This window comes from Macrobrachium rosenbergii, chromosome 19 (genome assembly GCF_040412425.1).
Source record: "Macrobrachium rosenbergii isolate ZJJX-2024 chromosome 19, ASM4041242v1, whole genome shotgun sequence".
NCBI lineage: Eukaryota > Metazoa > Arthropoda > Malacostraca > Decapoda > Palaemonidae > Macrobrachium > Macrobrachium rosenbergii.
In genome coordinates this window covers 6,841,657-6,859,369 of record NC_089759.1, presented here as the reverse complement: position 1 = coordinate 6,859,369, position 17,713 = coordinate 6,841,657, and the positions used below count along the sequence as shown (strand labels likewise).

The 17,713-nt window shown below is 36.4% G+C and overlaps 1 protein-coding gene across 1 annotated transcript; it reads right to left on the bottom strand.

The window, feature by feature from the left end:
* Positions 1-3,941: 3,941 nt before the first annotated feature.
* Positions 3,942-16,903, bottom strand: LOC136848605 (uncharacterized). The gene is made up of 5 exons (XM_067120975.1): positions 16,546-16,903; positions 14,546-14,662; positions 12,513-13,101; positions 8,988-9,119; positions 3,942-5,349 (listed from the first exon to the last, which is right to left on the bottom strand). The coding sequence occupies exons 2-5, from the start codon at positions 14,652-14,654 to the stop codon at positions 5,241-5,243; spliced, it is 939 nt and encodes a 312-aa protein (XP_066977076.1). The 5' UTR covers positions 14,655-14,662; positions 16,546-16,903; the 3' UTR covers positions 3,942-5,240.
* Positions 16,904-17,713: the final 810 nt, after the last annotated feature.

The following is a 17,713-nucleotide window of genomic DNA, read 5'->3' as shown; positions in this document are numbered from 1 at the left end:
AAATCAAAGAGGTCTAGTCTCACCTCAAGATTGCCCCACAAATTCTGGCGTTTCCTTCAATTTATAGCTGCACAATAACCTATGAAATCCTTCCAATTTCTGAATGAAAAGATGCTCGGTCGGATGAACTGAGAGCATCATTTTCCTTCATAGGTTCAACAAGCACCCTTCCCAGGCTCATACATAGTCTAATTATCTTTGTTAGGGATGTAAAACTGTAAGAGGGTACAGGAAATATGCAATTGCGTTATCCGCTCTGATCTGTGATGCAGTACACCAAGTAGCTGACGAAATTTTCCTCCTAACAGTGTTACCAGGCTACTTTAGAAAGCATCAGTTTAAAAGGATAATATCTTAATTATTATTATTATTATTATTATTATTATTATTATTATTATTATTATTATTATTATTATTCAAAAGACGAACCCTATTCATATGGAACAAGCCCACGGGGGCAATGACTTGAAATTCAAGTTTCCAAAGACTATATGGTATTCATTGGAAAGAAGGGATTAGGCTATTGCTTAGCATCAGCGATCTTAACAAAATGACAAGCATGAAGTAGTATACAGGAAGAGGGTTACATTGGAAATACGATAAGACTACGTAAGTTCATCTGTTAATATGAGAAAGCACTACGTAATCCTATTAAGTGCCCCAGGGGACTCTTCGTGCAGGTAACTAGGTCTAAGTCAGAGATTCTGTAGTTAAATTCAAATATCTCAGAATCTTTACATTTGCTCGAAAACAGTGAATACTTGATGATGCATTGCCACTAATAATAAAATGGAACGCCAGTGACTTGTGTGAGAATGAATAATCACTGAATTTTTTTAATGTCCAATGATTTCATCAAAATGCAAAAATTAACTGCATGAAATTTAAACTGAAATCTGCGAACAGTTGTTCCAGGATTCTGATGGTGGTAAATTCTGTTTCGATTCCCCATCTCGAAGAAAGTTGTGGTGGAATTATTGAATTTCCCTAATAAGTTATCGAAAGCCTGCAGTTTCCATGGAAGTGAATACTCCCGACGAAAAGCAGCAAGAAACCGATATATGAACACTCAAGCCTATTACTATACAGTAAAATACAAATGGAGCCGATAAGCATCTAATAATGCCAATACGTCAACGACGGAATTAGTAGAAGGGTCCCCAAACTCTTTAGACCATCGACATCTTCATGGAGTCCTTGATCCATCTTCGACCCCTAGTCTTGTACAAAAAACTGAATTAATAATAATAATTAAGTAGTTGTTCAGTTTCAATATACATTAGTATGGGAAACTGTCGTTGTGTTCCCTTCCCCTTTGAATGTCTCATGTAATATAGGAATTCGAACTAATGATAAATTAGCATAACTATATTATTATCATTAAGAACCACTCAAGTTCAAACGGAATATGAAATAAATAGACAATAAAATTATATATATATATATATATATATATATATATATATATATATATATATATCAGCAAGCTGTATTATATTTTTATTTCATATACGAATCTCAGCATTCGACCCCAAAGTTCAATCGACTCTTTTGACCCCCAGGAATTTATCGACTCCTTGAATAGTCCCATCGACCCTAGGGGTTGGTATCGACTTTTTTGGAGACCCCTGGTCTAGATAGTTGGTTCTTCTACTATCACTTTGGCTTAGTTGCTTCTGAATTACCATATCTATGTTCATTATCAGGAACTGACGGTTATATTCACTAAACGGAGGTAATAAGCCACTGCACTGTGAAATCACAGCTCATATTACCACAAACAATTAAGGACTTACTAGGCTAATGCTGTGTTGTCCGTTAGGCATTTCTGAGGAACGCGCTCTTGATATATAGGCGCAACGTATAATGGCGCCAGCTTTTGGATTGGTACGTTGACAGCAGACGGTGAGCAGCTTGGCTAAACGAAATTGCTTCGTACTAAAGTGATCACTTAAGAGATTTATTAAAACTAAAATCCACCTCTGGGTAGTAGTACTAGCTGGGATAGCTGCTCAGCATTTTTCCAGATGACGCAAAGTAGAATTTGTTTTCTGTTCACCTCAAGGAATCAGAGGTAAATGCTGCAAAACACAATAACAGCGGCAAACAGAGACATCTATTGTTAAGTGGACTCTATATCTGTTTAATTCAGTGGGAAAGAATAAGTATCAAAATTTACTTAAAAATTTAAATTACAAAACTGTCATCAAAAGACTCTTTTTTGGAGTTTCTTTACATATTCTCGAAAAAATTACGCGAAGTGGTCGTTACAGTTTAATTTGATTTAATGAAGGAGAGATAAAAGGAAAACGAAATAAAACTGATAAGATAAAAAAAAAGGCAGAATTGGCTACTGTGGCGTTCATAAAATCATCGAATGTAATTCAGTTACTTATTTACGTCAATGGGCCATTTGTGGTTCCTTTTCTAAATGAGGCTGTTATTAAATGCTTCACACAACAATCACGTGCATAAACAACGTAAATAACAATGAATAAGAAAACAGTTTCTTTGATTGCTGTCGATACAAATATAATAAAAACAACACAGTAACGATACATGAAAATATCTTATCAGGATTCAAAGCCGATAGTTGTACTGCTCAAGTTCTCTCTTAAATGAGATTTAAATTTAACTTTAGGAATAAATGCCTCTGTCTTTCTGACTAAATATAATCTGTCAACCATTAAATTCTACTTTATCTCTACTTTTTAAGTTGTAATCCTTTTTTTTTTCTGTTACTGTCTCAGCCGTTGGATGAACGCTAGGTCTTGCCTACACTTCCAAATAAAGCGAGGAATGCAGTCGCCCCCAGCATCTTCAACGAATTGCTTGATTCCAAAAGCGGACTTGAATGTACTATTCAGTATAAAGCTACGTCGTCTTTGTGTGTATATATATATATATATATATATATATATACATATTTACATCTATATATATACATAGTATATATAAAACAATTATGCGAATAGCTATGTATACAGTATACTTAGCATTTACTGTGATCTGACGTAAGGTTCAGAGAGCAACAGTAGTTGTTACTGCTTTTTGGATGCTAGTTTTTCCCCTCATGCTTTTGAGTAAACAGGCATTTATCCTACTTCTAGAATCTGGAATTCACTTACGCGTTCTGTAGTCCTACAAACCATTTTAAGATTTTGGATTGCCTAAGAATGGGCGTCAACTAACGTATCCAACATATATCTAGATTTATTTACCTTAAAATGTTGCAATCAACGAGCTGTTTCTTCGCCAAGCGCTGTGATCCTGTTGGTTAATTATTCTTCAGCTTGTTATCAACCTCCAACTCTTTTCTGAGATTTTCAGTTGAAGTTATTCTTGACTCTTAGATAACTTTAAATATCTACACTTTCAACAAAAGTTCTCAAATGCATTTTCGTCTTATGAAAACCTAACCGACCATAATTAGTGACTCTGAGCCTAATTATTCATGATGCTTTCAACAGAAGTTCTCAAATACAATTTCGTCTGAGGAAAATGCAACCCTTCGTAATTAGAGGTATTGCAAATTTGTATCCTTTATCGTTTAACTAATTTAGGTTTTCCAAATTACTTTTTTTGTCCAGTTGCCGAAATCAATCTGTTTCCGTCAGTAATTTCAATCCCAGCAGAAGTAAAGGAACATCAGAGATGCTTTGTGTTGTTCAAAGGTACTTTCAGATATACTTTGTTCTGATTCTGAAATAGATCTTTTCCTCAAATTTCTTTTTACTCTGGTGTTTGTCTTATTTATGATATATATATATATATATATATATATATATATATATATATATATATATATATATATATATATATATACATATATATATCATATATCATATATATACATATGTATATATACAGTACGTATATCATACGAGAAAATAAGTTTGAGATTCATGGTACGTCAAAGTAAAATAAAATAATACCAAAACTGTTTCTTTTCTTTATTAAATTATAAATAACATCATAAGCAACAATAGTATAACAATGTGGTAATAAATAGAAAGTAACAATAAATAGATAAATCAGGCTCCGACCAGCGCGAGCTTTATAGAGCAAAACATGTAGGACACAATAAATAAACATTGTGAGATTCCCGCCCTGCGTGAACTCTAAGGAAACAAACATGAATTACGTAATACAAAATAGATCGAAGAAGAAAAAACATGAGAAGACGAGTTAAGAAAAATCACGGGAAGATGACACAAGGAAACAAGTGACCATATACACTTGGAAATGCAACTGACTAACGGTCTTTGGGCCCGTTTGAACTTAAGGAAATTTCAAAAGCGTTTAGGTATACTGTAGTACTACTACTGGCCATGAGTGACTTGTGACTGTAATGATGAAAGTCATTTAAATTCCACGAAGTTTGCGTCGTAACGGATTATTACACATAGAGCATATAATTTCAAATCTATGGAAGACCACGGAACGTTAGTAATGACAAATGAGATCAGTTAACCAAAATATAAATAAGAGAAAATGATACTAAAATTAGGGTTTTTGAGAATCCTTGGACGGGCCGTAGTTAAAATTATGAAAAATTCTTTTATACTGTCATAAGTCATCTTAGTTATGATTGAAATTGCGTGAAACGAAAGACTTTAGATAAGAAAGGGCATTATGATTTAGATTTAACCATAAGGTGATTTGAGAAAAAAGACAATTGACTTTATTTGCAAAATCATGAAGGTCCAGTGATTCCTGTCATTCAGACCTTTCTCATCGTTAGGCTTTCTGCTAAAAAAAAATACATTACGAATACTTATGATAAACGAGGGAAATTTGATATACGTGAGCAAAGATATCTATATTCATTATTGGCTCAACATTCCAAGGAGTTTCAATTGACGCTAACCAGAAAAAAGTGGAATCAAATTCTGTAGACGAGCAAGAGGTTTTCATCGCAATGACTAAAAGCAATGAGACACGGAATCCATACCTCTGGCTCTGAAAACCAGAGAAATCTTATAAACATCTGCTCAAGAACAACATGGCAACATAAGATGATGGACACAACAATGCATTCTTATCTCAGTAATAAATCATCATCACAGAGACACGCTGCCCAATTCTTTCTTGTTTATCAGCCTAGTCATCCAACATAAGCGTACTTGCGCCGTAAGAAAACAAATTTATCAAGTAGTTCAGAGAAAGGTGTTGAGCAAATCTGTTCTATGACGTCTAAAGGCATTTGGCGCCAAATAGTTTCGCTGAAACACCCCAGGTTAAGACAACAAGGAGTAGGGGCATTCTGAGAAGAGGAGAGCGCAATCCTCCAACGCTGCACCGGCGTCCTGCGCTTTCTTGTAATCGCTCAGGCCAGGGATGGAGGGGCTGCAATATGCGAAAGAAATTGAAGTTTAGTATTTGTTTCTGATTTTGCACCTTATAACCACATTCATAATATTGTTTTATAGATATTTAACAAATCACATAATATAGGTTTTAATAAAAACAGAAATAACATAAATAACCAAGAGTGATTTGCTGTTAAGTACAATCAGTATGTTTTCTAGTCCACAATGATTATCCTTGTTTCATTATGATTAAGATTATCATCATAATCAATATGCTTATTGTCAATAAGACAACGAAATACAGTTTGTTGTAGATAAAAACCTTAGGTCTATTCAGTATCTTTTTAGACCTCTCCCCCCGACCTCTCTCTCTCTCTCTCTCTCTCTCTCTCTCTCTCTCTCTCTCTCTCTCTCTCTCTCTCTCTCTCTCTCTCAAATGCAAACACAACAAATACTTTTAGCTGACAAAAACGCCTGCAGTTCTTCCCGCCATCAACGGTTATGTAATAACAAGGGAACAATATCACAGGAAGCGTTTAAGTCTAGCTAATTGAAATGGTATACATGACAGTCTCTTAATTTACTCCGTTGCCATGGCGACGAATATCTTTCCTAAGGAGACTAACCAAAATCTGATACGTCTGGGCAATGTAAGTGTCTAGAAAAGTTGTGGTAGATGTTATTATCCGTATTTTAGTTGGTAATTTTGTTGTTGTAGTTTTTTCAACCGAAATTGTAAAGAATTCATATGGGATACTAACGCTATCGAAAAACAGAGAACTATAGTTGAGAAGAGCAAATGAAACAAAATAATGCACCAAAAGTATTAGGCTAAAAACCTTACAGACAAACAAATAAGTACATAAACACTGAAGGGAAGCGTAGACAATAAGTCCCATAGAAAGCGGGGGGAGGGGAGAAGCGGACACGAAAGAGCCATTGAGCCTCTCACTTTATTCAGAGGTACCTCAGTGTAGGCCTATTCTCCCGTAAAGTTTTCGAGTAGTTGCTCTCCACTTTTTCAAGTTCACTCGAAACTATCGTCTGTCAGTTTTAGTTAGAATAATTGTTAAAAATGTATTTGTTTATTTGCTTACAGTTTGCCGTAAATTTTGTTCGAATGTAAATTTGCTGTTCATCCTATTGTATTTATTTCTTTAACTTCATTAAAGCATATTTATATTTACATATCTGACCATTCAGATGTTCTACAAGAAAAGCTTTTGCATTTGTCTATAAAAAAAAACTATCATTCCAAACTAATTTTTATGTAAAATGTTACTTGTACTAGGCAGAGGCTGAGTATCTCGCCATTATTTTTATTCAAAATGAGCTTAGATTCGAAATGAAACAAGCCAAGGAAAAAAGCTGATTAACTGAGGTTTTCTCCCCGTAAGGGAGAACAGCACCTAAGGTGCAGAACGAATTATAAATGTCACGAAACAGGATCTGAAAATGGCCAGCCAAAACAGTCGGTCATTGACAAGAGTTAGACTTCCGTGAGCGGTGTGCCACTAGGGAGCTGTCTCTGCTAACTTAATTACTGTATTCTCTGCGCCATCGTTCGTCTCTCTCTCTCTCTTCCAAACCTGACAGAGCGGTATGATACAAGTGCTTAATTTCACAGCATGTTACAAACAACAGAGGAGGAAGGTTCTCAAGGAGAGGATAAGAGGTGATGAATTTAAGCTACTGACATAGTTTGTAAGATGAGACTCAGTGCTAGTCGGTGATAGTGAAAAGGAGCTGTAGAGACTAGTGAACGAATCTAAAAGTGTTTGCAAGCTGGGAAAGTTAAAAATGAAAGAAAATAAGATCCAAAGCTCTGAAGATGAACGTAAGCCAGGATGATGGAGCACTGAATATTAGTAGTAGTAGTTGATTAATGCAAGTAAGAGAGAGTCAATGTACCTAATAATGGCAAGGTAAGAGAAGAAGAGAATCGCAGAATAAGTGGAGAAGAAAACGTAGCCGGATCTCTGCGAGAGGTTTGGAAGAGAAGGTTTATAAGTTTCTATGAATGCCGAAGTCAGAAATTATGAAGAGGCCTTTGATTTAAGTCTCCTGTTGGGGAGGAGAAGTATTTCAAACAGGAATAACAGAAAGATGGAAGTGGAAACAGATGAGGTGGATATTTTTTATGTAATATACTTGAAATAAGAAAGGTTGAAGACAAAATCCTTTCGAATGGATAAGTACACTGTCGAAAACTACGCCTAAATTGGATGTTTTTACATGAAGGAAAAGAGAGACCGAGAAAGTGCAGGAAAAATGTAATAGACGTTTGTAAAAGTAAACACAAGTGAAAATAGGAAAACTATGTTTTGTTGTGGTTTATTCACCTGGACAGAACGGAGGTAAACAGACCGGTGAAAAATGTAAATGATTCTGAAGTTCTGAGGTACGGGAGGTAAGACTAGATCAGTGGTCTTCAAACTTTTTAAGACCATGGCCCACTTCAGGCATTTCCAAATATTCATGGCCTACTGCCTTCAGATTTAGCATGTAAATTATGTTCATAATGAAACATACGATGCCAGGTACTTAAGGAACTTTGTTAAATTTTCTTAACATGTTCAAACAGAATTTTCATAAATGCATTATGTGGTAAATGTATCTAAGAAATTTTCATGAAAGTTAAATTTAATAATCCAGAAATCAATGACTGAACTTTGATTATTGTAAATAAAATTTATGTACTGAACCTTACGGCTTGAAACATGGCCAAAAGATCAACATAAAACGCAACTTCTCTGCTGTTCATGGTAACCACTAACTCAGATAAGGCAGCTAATGAGATGGATGACTTGGACAAGTTTGTCAAATCGGGGGAGAATTGTGGACAAGGCACATCGAATGTCATCCTCCACCTCTAAGAGGGTTTCTTGCTTCTGTTTTGATTTGAAGTAAGGTAGAAAAGCCTGATTCACATAAGTAAGTGGAGGAGAAAGGTAGAAGTGTTTTTAGTGCACGCTTACCAATTCTAGGGTATGATGCACTTACTTGAACCCCGAATTCCTGTACAGAGAGCTGTTTTTGAAAACACTTTACACCAGAATCAAATTTCATTTCCAAGTATTCATCTTGGTCAGGGTATGGCACAGAATCTGGCTCAATATTAAATGGATCTGCTATAAATGACAGATCTATGGATTCAAGATCAGGGAAGTATCTGGAAAATTCTTGACCCAAATTTTGAAGGTGGTTGATTATTTCATTTTGGAGACAAGGATCTAGTTCATTTTCACCTTCAAGAACTTCACAAAAATTCTCAAACACTGCAAAATTACCGGCATTAATTTTCCTAACCCAGTTCTGGATCTTAGCAATGAAGGCACGCAATGAGTCAACAAAGTGAATTACAGTTTTGTCTTTACGCTGAAGTTTCAGATTTTTATTCTTTTGTTTTTATTTTATTCTCTTATTTTTTATATAGTTAATTTATTTTTTATTATAATCTAGTTAAATGTCCGTGGCCCACCTGAAAACCAGGCCATGGCCCACAGTTTAAAGATCACTGGACTAGATAATGACTGAAGAAGTTCTGCTTATTCTAGGCGGAAGAGGAGAGGAACAGAAGGTTTCCGATAACCAGGAAGCACAAGAGTTGCCTGAAGGACAGAGGCAAACGAAGCAACAGATTTATAATATCATAGCACTGTAGACGAGCCTTACCTGACGTATTTCAGAACGGTGTTGACGAGGGGCATTGTAGACGTAGTCTTCTGGAGTTCGCAGACGGCTCGTTCTTTGCAAACTCTTTCGTCGACTTTCAGAAATGCAAAAGCTGATTCCATAGGATCGATGCTGCAAGGAACGTATTCTTATTGATTTTGTTCTTGGGAAATAATCCAGTCCTTATTAATTAATAAAGTTTATCTTACATAATTTAAAGATTTTCTTTTATCAATTTACAAAACGGTTCTTGAGTTGTTTATTTTGAATCTCGAAGGTAAACATTTCATATCTATGAATATGTAAGATAATTTAAGACATGGTTTTTGCATATAACAGGTCATACAGTATAAAACAAGTTGAAATAGGCACAATGATACTTATTCTGATACATATGTATACAAGATTAGTGGATGATCGTGATAAGCAATGATATACAGTAGCAGCTCTGCGTAACTGTATTAATATACAGATTTTTTTTCTAGGAACCAAGATGATGCTTATGAACACCCTGTACGAAGATCACGAAATCTGGGAGATCATAGTCAAATACCGTACTTTACACACGGGTTCGATCACCGCGCGAGCTGCAATGCAGTGTTGCTGCTGACTTACACACTGAATCAGGAAGTTGGTCGACTGAGGTGAAATCGACCAGGGCGGAGAGGGGCGTGGGTCTAGCACCCTCATCCCAAAATATTTGCTGAGAACCGGAAGTTCACAGCCTGCCTCTTAGTACTACATCCTCCGGAGAGAAAATGTAGATTATCAATGCATCTACGCGCGCGCACGAGAGAGAAGGAGAGAGTGAGAGAAAGTGGAAGGGATAAATCTATATTATTATTCCGAATAAGCAAGGGCTAGCTTTCACCTGCTGTAGAGGACTACCGGACTACCAACTCAGGTGAAAGTTCATCCTCAAGGTGAAATTAAGACGGGAAGAGTTTCAACCGTAGACGATGTCTTTCTGTTTCAGGAAGGGATATGGATGTGCATACTGATCTAGAACTGCACACACACACACACAAATATATATATATATATATATATATATATATATATATATATATATATATATATATATATACTGTATGTGTGTATGTATGTATATATATATATACACATATAACAGGGAGATTAAATTTTGTTTCTAGCTTGTATTTTGAATCTTTCTGAGTCAATTATAACGGTATGATAATAGTACGAAAATTAGTAAAGATACGAATGGGCTGAAAGTCACCGTTTTCTTTGCACTGTCGAAGAAAGACTCAAGGAAGAGTAAACGGGGAAGAAAGTTTAGAACCAATGAAAGTTAAGGAAGCACACCTGACGAAACATGAATTTACTGAAGCTTAAACGGCTAAACATTCCTTCCTTTCTATTCCTCTTTATTTCCTTTCAAGGAAAAGTCTGTTCACAAGATACCTTCAACAGTTCTTGATGCATGTCTGGAAAATTTTGAATTTTCGTACTAATAGGTCTAAAAGATCATTAGATATAGCTACACCTAAAAGTTAAACTTTAACATTGGTCTGTTACCTAAATCTTTATATATAAATTGAGTTTTATTGCTATTTTAACTTCAAAATATCCCTTTTCATTCCATGCGGGTCATGTTCTGGAAACTTGCGTAGGAAATGAACAATATTAATCAGAAACTGCATTTCAGTAAACCATAAGACTGACAGATTTTCTGTTTACAGAAAGCAACTAGCAAGTTTGTTATGGATAAAGAATTCATCATACAAGCAGCGTTTCAGCAGATAACATATCCACAAGTCTCTGTAGATCATTCCATCGGCAAAGTTGTGTTTTTGTTGAAACTATATTTGCACATGAATTGCCACTGCTGAGAGTTAATTCTTTGTCGCTGTTATATACATCCTTAAGGAAACTGTAGCTTTATGGAAACTGCAGTAACTGCTCGTTTACATCCACTGCAGTTTTCAGAATCGTAACAGATTATATTTATATATAAAAGGGCAGCTTCAAGGAACTTACGTTAATTACTTTTACAAAGCGCTATGTTATAGAAACTATAATATAATGCTTATATCCGTTAGGTAACCATCTATATTTAGATACCACAGATTTTCAAGACAATAAGTGTAGATTTTTTTTTAATTTTATATTTACAGCCAATTTAGTTTTGTACATAATACATCTTTCACAGAATGCAAATTTATTCACTGCTAAAAACGCGTTTGCTAAGTAATTCCTTTAACGTTCTCATGAGAATTTGATTTTCATATACCCTTTTCCTTACTTTCTCTTGACCCACGGAGATATAACACCGCATACCTTTCAAATTATTCATAATTTTTCGGCTTCCATTAACTTTCATCAGAATGGGATCAGCAAGAAACTGAGGCCCAGATATACATGTTCAGTATTCACCTGTATATACACTTCAGATCTTGCCCAGGAAAACCTGAGCAAAATTTTGCATATGCGCAGGTAACTTTTATTGTGAATAAGGACCTAATTATTACTAAAAATAAGTAAATAAATAAATGAATAAAAAAGTCAATAAAAGTTTGTCCCCTGATTTCAATGAAAGGACAAAAGCAAAACAGATGTCTGAAGACGTTGTTGATTAGGCCTCCTCTTTCGGAAGCAAGTACACAGTCGTGCTCTCTAGGCTAGTTGGTCATTGTCCTGTTTCATATATAATTCCTCTTTTTGAATCACTGAAATTCTTTCAGCTAGTCAGAGAATGATTAATGTGCAGTTATCAGTAAGGCAGTGTTATGATCAGCAGTATTAAAAGGTTAGAAAGCAGAGCTTGAAGCACAGAATGACTGAGATATGAGATGCCTCTAGTAAGTTGTAAGGAGAAAAATAGGCTGAGGATGGTTACAAGTTACTGTTATCAGAAGGATAATGAATAGTACCATAGTAAAATAATGATTCAGTAATAGCAAAGAAGCACATGTTAAACGAAGGATAAATATGTGGCATCATCCCAGTAAGGCTGCAGGTTTTGTAAATTACGTAAATCATCATCTGAAAGTATTAGCTTATGTAAAAAATTGGGTAGAAAATAAATATTCCCTATTCACCGAAGAGACCCTTTAGCTCATAAAGCATTTATTGTTAAATTTTCAAGTAAATAGTTATGAATTATTCCCAAAAAGACATTATTCCCAAAAGAAGAGTTATAACGCTAAAGCTTCGCCTTGAGTTAAGAGGGGTGAAAACCAAGCTACATTTCTTAATTCAGCTGCATAAATTAATCCAAGCTGTATTTCTTAATCAAAGCTGCATTTCTTAATTCAGCTGCATAATTCAGTACAAGCTGCATTTCTTAATCCAACCGTATTTTTTAATCCAAGCTACATTTCTCAATGCAGCTGCATACTTTAGTCCAAGCTGCATTCCTAAAGCCTAACAGCATTTCTTAATGTATGGCCTCCAAATGGCGTCCCTGCTCTCCAACAGCGTTGCAAAGAGAGAGAGAGAGAGAGAGAGAGAGAGAGAGAGAGAGAGAGAGAGAGAGAGAGAGAGAGAGAGGAAACATCTTACCTCTTCAGAACCCTTGAAATGAAAGAGTCGTTGCTCTCCAAGGTTCTGTATCTAAAAGGGCCAATGTAGTGGTAGCCTTGAAGACCAGGTTTGGAATAGGGATCGAAATTCCCAGAGGGCTTAGCAGAAGAGTCCTTCGCCGGAGGTGAGGCCGAAGGGTACTGAGTAGGAAAGGAAGTAGAAGGCTTTTTAGGAGGAGGCGAGGTATAAGGCTCAGCGGGAGGTTCAGGAGGGAGATACGAGTAAGTAGGTTCTGCAGGAGGCTTGGTATAAGGTTCGACTACTGGAGGAGGTAAAGCAGGAGGGGGAGGAGGAGGAAAGGCAGGAGAGGGAGGAGGAGGCAAGGCAGGAGAGGGGGGAGGAGGCAAGGCAGGAGCGGGGGGAGGAGGCAAGGCAGGAGGGGGAAGAGGTGGCAACTCAGGAGAAGGAGGATCGACAGGACGATGTAAGACACCTTCGAAAGTATTTGGGAACGATATCGGCGCCAATCCTTCCATGAAACCGAAAGTTATCTCCCGCGCCATGAACACCATTCCGATGTAGATACTTGTCGCCATGAGCACTTGGATGTAGAACTGGCTATACGAATCTGTGCACACAAGGGAACGACCAAGTCAGAGAAGTAAGAGAGAGAGGAGTGACTCACCTATACAAAGTGCGCGCCAAGTCACCTAGATCCACTCCATCACTCCAGAAGCCATGGGAAGGGAGACTGCGGCCGAGCGCGAGATTGGGTGGGATGGCGTATTTGACATAGAGGATAAGGACCGTTACTGACATGATGAGGACAGTCGCAATGTAGGCCGCCAACGTTTGGTCATTTTCCTCGCCTGCGGAAGGGGGGGGCCCGGTATTCAGCTTCCCGACTACAACACTAGACTCATCGCAACCCGGATGAGACTAAGGTTCTCTACTGTTTGCAAGAGTGCTCGGGGATTTTGCTTACAATTAAATTTCGAATGAAATCAGGGGTTTATTTGCACTAATCTTAAAATATATGGTGACTTTCAGAGTTAACAGTTATTTTGAACTAGACAGTAGAATGAAACAAAGACTACATAAACTTAATAAAAAGAATTTGGAGGATAAGACGATTCTAAACAATGATTAGGACTAAGCTAAATCTACGTCATTATGCAATACTTTAGACATATAAATGAGGGATATATTTGTTAATTTTACCCCTACATGAAATTATATCAGTTTCCAATAAAGCGCAACGTAATTGTGAGCCCAGGTGTGTCAGAATTTTCATCTTTAACCCATTTGTCAAGGGGAATCTATGATTCACGGTATATATCAGCGACCGTAAATAAACGGACATCAGCACTGTAATAGACCCTGCAAGAGAGACAAAGAGAAATTTCTTGCTCCTTAGAGCAAGCAGTAATGGATGTCTTTCCTAAAATATTTATCGACCTGGGAGAGCGAGGTTCTGCGTCTACCTAAAGTACTTTAAAATAAAATAAAAGTGGTAGAATCGAGGTTACAGTATTAGAAGTAATTATTAATATCAATATTTATATACTCAATATTAAATCGACACTATAATTTTCATTGTGTTTGGAAGACTAATGTTCTTTACATTTATCATGTCAATGATGTTCTTAATTAATTCATAAGCGAAAAAATAAAATATTTGAAAGGTAAATTGGTGTATTCTATTATTATCTTACACGAATTAGTTATGCTGAAGGCATGTATATGTTTCCCTCACTCCCCCATGCTCACACACACACACACACACACACACACACACACACACACACACACACATATATATATATATATATATATATATATATATATATATATATATATATATATATATATACTTGCACCTTCTGACATCCTTCGATCTAAAATAACGCTATGCAAAGTCACAACTTAAAACATTAAATTTCTCTCACAGAGGATTGATTTATATTTCTCACTGTGTGTCTTTCTCTCCCATTCTCATTCGATCTCTTTCTCGCCACACCCTGTCTTAAAGGAAGTAATGCGAAAGTAATCCCGAAGGACTGGAGTATTACTTGCGTCTGGAATCGTGAGTTCAGTCCTTGGTGACGCTTTCAAGTTCTTCCTGGACTCTGCGTAGGATACCAGGGCCATTAACGCCACAACCTTGACTAGAAAGGACATTTTCCTTGCTGGAAAAGAAATATTTCAAGATTCGTTATTGGGTGAGCAACGGCCATTATTGGGTATATATTGAAATGACAAAAACAAGAGTCTTCAGTTCACATTCACCACTAGTACTATGGAATGTAATGGTAGCTGTTATATCTTAACCTTCCTGCCACCATTATTTCCCTCTCATAATTCATTGTCTCCAGTGAAAGAGTGTCGAGATATGTTAAGCAAAATGATGAAACGTTCATTAAAATCAGTGTACTGGTTATGATAAAATTTCCATAACGACTTTTCATTTGATATCGTGAATAAAAAGAAAAAGTGTTTTTATATCTCAGTTTTACGGGAATATTTCAATCTAAATAAGAACTTTGACCATACATACTCTTTTAAATAATAATACTTGACGAACTCATTAGAAGCTAAAGACAATCTATAATAAATAAAAATATCTGGTCCTATAAAACTAAACTGAATTCAGGGTCACAGGAGAAGCCTGGAGAGATATTTAAGACTTTCGTGAATATTTGATAGGGCCCTGTTGGCCTAAGCAGCCATTGTTGAGAAGACAACAGAAGTGTCTAGGCTTTAATGTAACAATCAAATGTATGTGGAGCTTGGAAAGCAAATTAATAGAGAAATAAGATTTTATTATTTAAATCCGACGTCAACAAATGTACATGACTCAGTCTGTAGACAATTAATGCAAAAAAGAAAATTGTATCAGTTTGCAATTTTAGGCAAAGCTTAGAGGGGGGAAAAGTAAACACTGCATTGAAATTTTTAAGAAAAAACTTTCTTCCAGCATCAAAATTATGTTAATGTCTCTGTTTGCGATGCCAAACTACAGGAAAAATAAATAAATAAAAAAAAAGATCTCGCTAATGAGTAACTGACCACTGACCACCGCTTTCTGATTTCTGCGCTTGCCGCCAGAGGGCTAGCGAATAACCAAGCGGTGCATTTACAGACTCAGAATTTGTAATGATACGAGAAACGTCAAATAGAAAGTTCGGTATATGTCTCAGGAATAGCAGTATATGCACTCAGCGCATGTTTTTCATGTAAATGCCCCCGGGGGAAAGTAATAATGTTTCTTAAATCTGTGACCGAATAAGTGGAGGAATCGTGACGCGTGTTGCAAGAACCGCAACTCGAGACACCCTTCCTCTCCCACGTCATTACCAAGATTGATAAATGTCAATACCAAAGTTAATATAAACATAAACAAGCGGACGGAAGATTCCCATAACCGGAAATTCTGATCAGATTATGATTCACCTTCGAAATCTCTTGGCAATCCAGTACCTATTATTATATTAAAATAGTATGTTTATCATATGCGAACTTATTCAGCAAAGATGAAATTCCCATTTGTGTAAAGCAAAAGAAGAAGGCAAGGAAGAAAGTACGAATGAAATTAGACAGATACATGGAAATAGCTCGCAGAGACAATCTGCTAATACGACTGAACGAATAGGATGCAATAAGCAAACGAAGTAAAGTAAGCCTGAGCTTACTGAAAGCCATGACAAGCTTTTTTAATAAATACTTCAGCTGCATACAGGCAAAGTAACAAATATGCGTGGAAAATTAGTATGTTTTGTATATACTTTCAACACTTACAGTAATAAATTCATCGCAACTTCACAGCAATCTAACAATAATGCATGTTAATCGTCTAGAATGCTTCCAGAGTCGTCAAAATCCGTTCATTCGTTCTGGAGATGTTTTGTTACAATAACCACAGACAGACAGATTGTCCCTAAGCTTGATTTCATTACCAAAAAAAAAAAAAAACTATAAGATTCGTGAGCTCCTGTGAAGACAGTGTTCGAGAATTGAAGATGAAAATGTTAATAATAAATTGCACCCATATATGAAAAATATCTTGACCTACCTCAGTGTCGATGCTCAGCGCAACTTGCACTCCCAATCGCTAAAGTAACAGAGTTAACAGAGACGTTAACGGAGACGAACCAACGTCACAACACTCGACAGGGAGCAGCTCTTCCTTTACTGACGTTCCTGCAACGGAGAATCGGCCTAACTAAATCACGCCCCTGGAGGGACTACTTGGCAACTCTCCTCTCTACCGGAATCTTTACCCTAGTGACCCCCTTATTACGAAATAACAGCGTATTTTTGTCGATAGTTTCTATATTTCATCGACTTATTCCTGGACAGATGAGATACCTATTTTGCGTATATTGATTTTGATATGGGACACGTGGATAATACGTGACCTTTTACCCTTTCACAGTTTTAGCAGATCAAATTTCACAGACTGCAGTCGAGAAAGCGCCCGCGGGCTGTCTAGTCTCAGTGCTGCCCCTACCTACGGGCATTGAATAGTTTCAGCCATGCGAGTGTATTATCAATCGTAAATGTTTCTCTTTATTTAGTATTATATAACCTAATGTCTTTATTTTAACGTTTTCCAACAGGATTGGTGTGAGGTTAGTCTTTCTGAAGACTAGCCTCTTTAGACGTGCTTCAGAGCAAAATTGTCGCCCGATCAGGCACTCTCTAATTGGTCATTCAGCTGATGTAATAGAAAGTGATATATTCATCTGGATGATCGCTGATTGTCATTGGAAATCAGTAGGGAATTCTTTTGATTCTTGTATATTTTATTATATCGGATTAACCATCCCAACTTTGTCGTTATGGGCATAAAAATCGTGGCATAAACTTCCATACAATTACGTAATCATTTTACACGTGACACATCACGCGCGCTCCAACTCTCCCAGAGGCTTTCTCCTGCCCAGTTCTACCATACAATCTTCATCATTTGATAAATATCACTTCTTTTTCTTATATTTATGACAATTAAGAACAAGCCATTATAAATTAATAAAGAGATTAATGTTATTTTTAGTATAAGTGATGCTAAAAAGCCGGCTTTATTTAACTTTAGTGCATAAAACGAAGATTAAATATCACACTTGGCCTAGCGGAAGACTGGTTCTATAGAATACGCTGAGAGTAACATTTCTAGGTGCTGTACGCTTCTATATATCTCTCTCAGAATTTCTCCTCAAAACCTTTTCTAAAGTTTTATT

Excerpts from the sequence above, each read along its gene's own strand:
- LOC136848605 (XM_067120975.1), bottom strand. The coding sequence starts at position 14,654 with ATGTCCTTTCTAGTCAAGGTTGTGGCGTTAATGGCCCTGGTATCCTAC. Across the intron at positions 13,102-14,545 it reads ACTCACGATTCCAGACGCAA|ATTCGTATAGCCAGTTCTAC; the intron begins GTAATACTCCAG and ends TTGTGTGCACAG. Across the intron at positions 9,120-12,512 it reads ATTTCAAGGGTTCTGAAGAG|CATCGATCCTATGGAATCAG; the intron begins GTAAGATGTTTC and ends CGTTCCTTGCAG.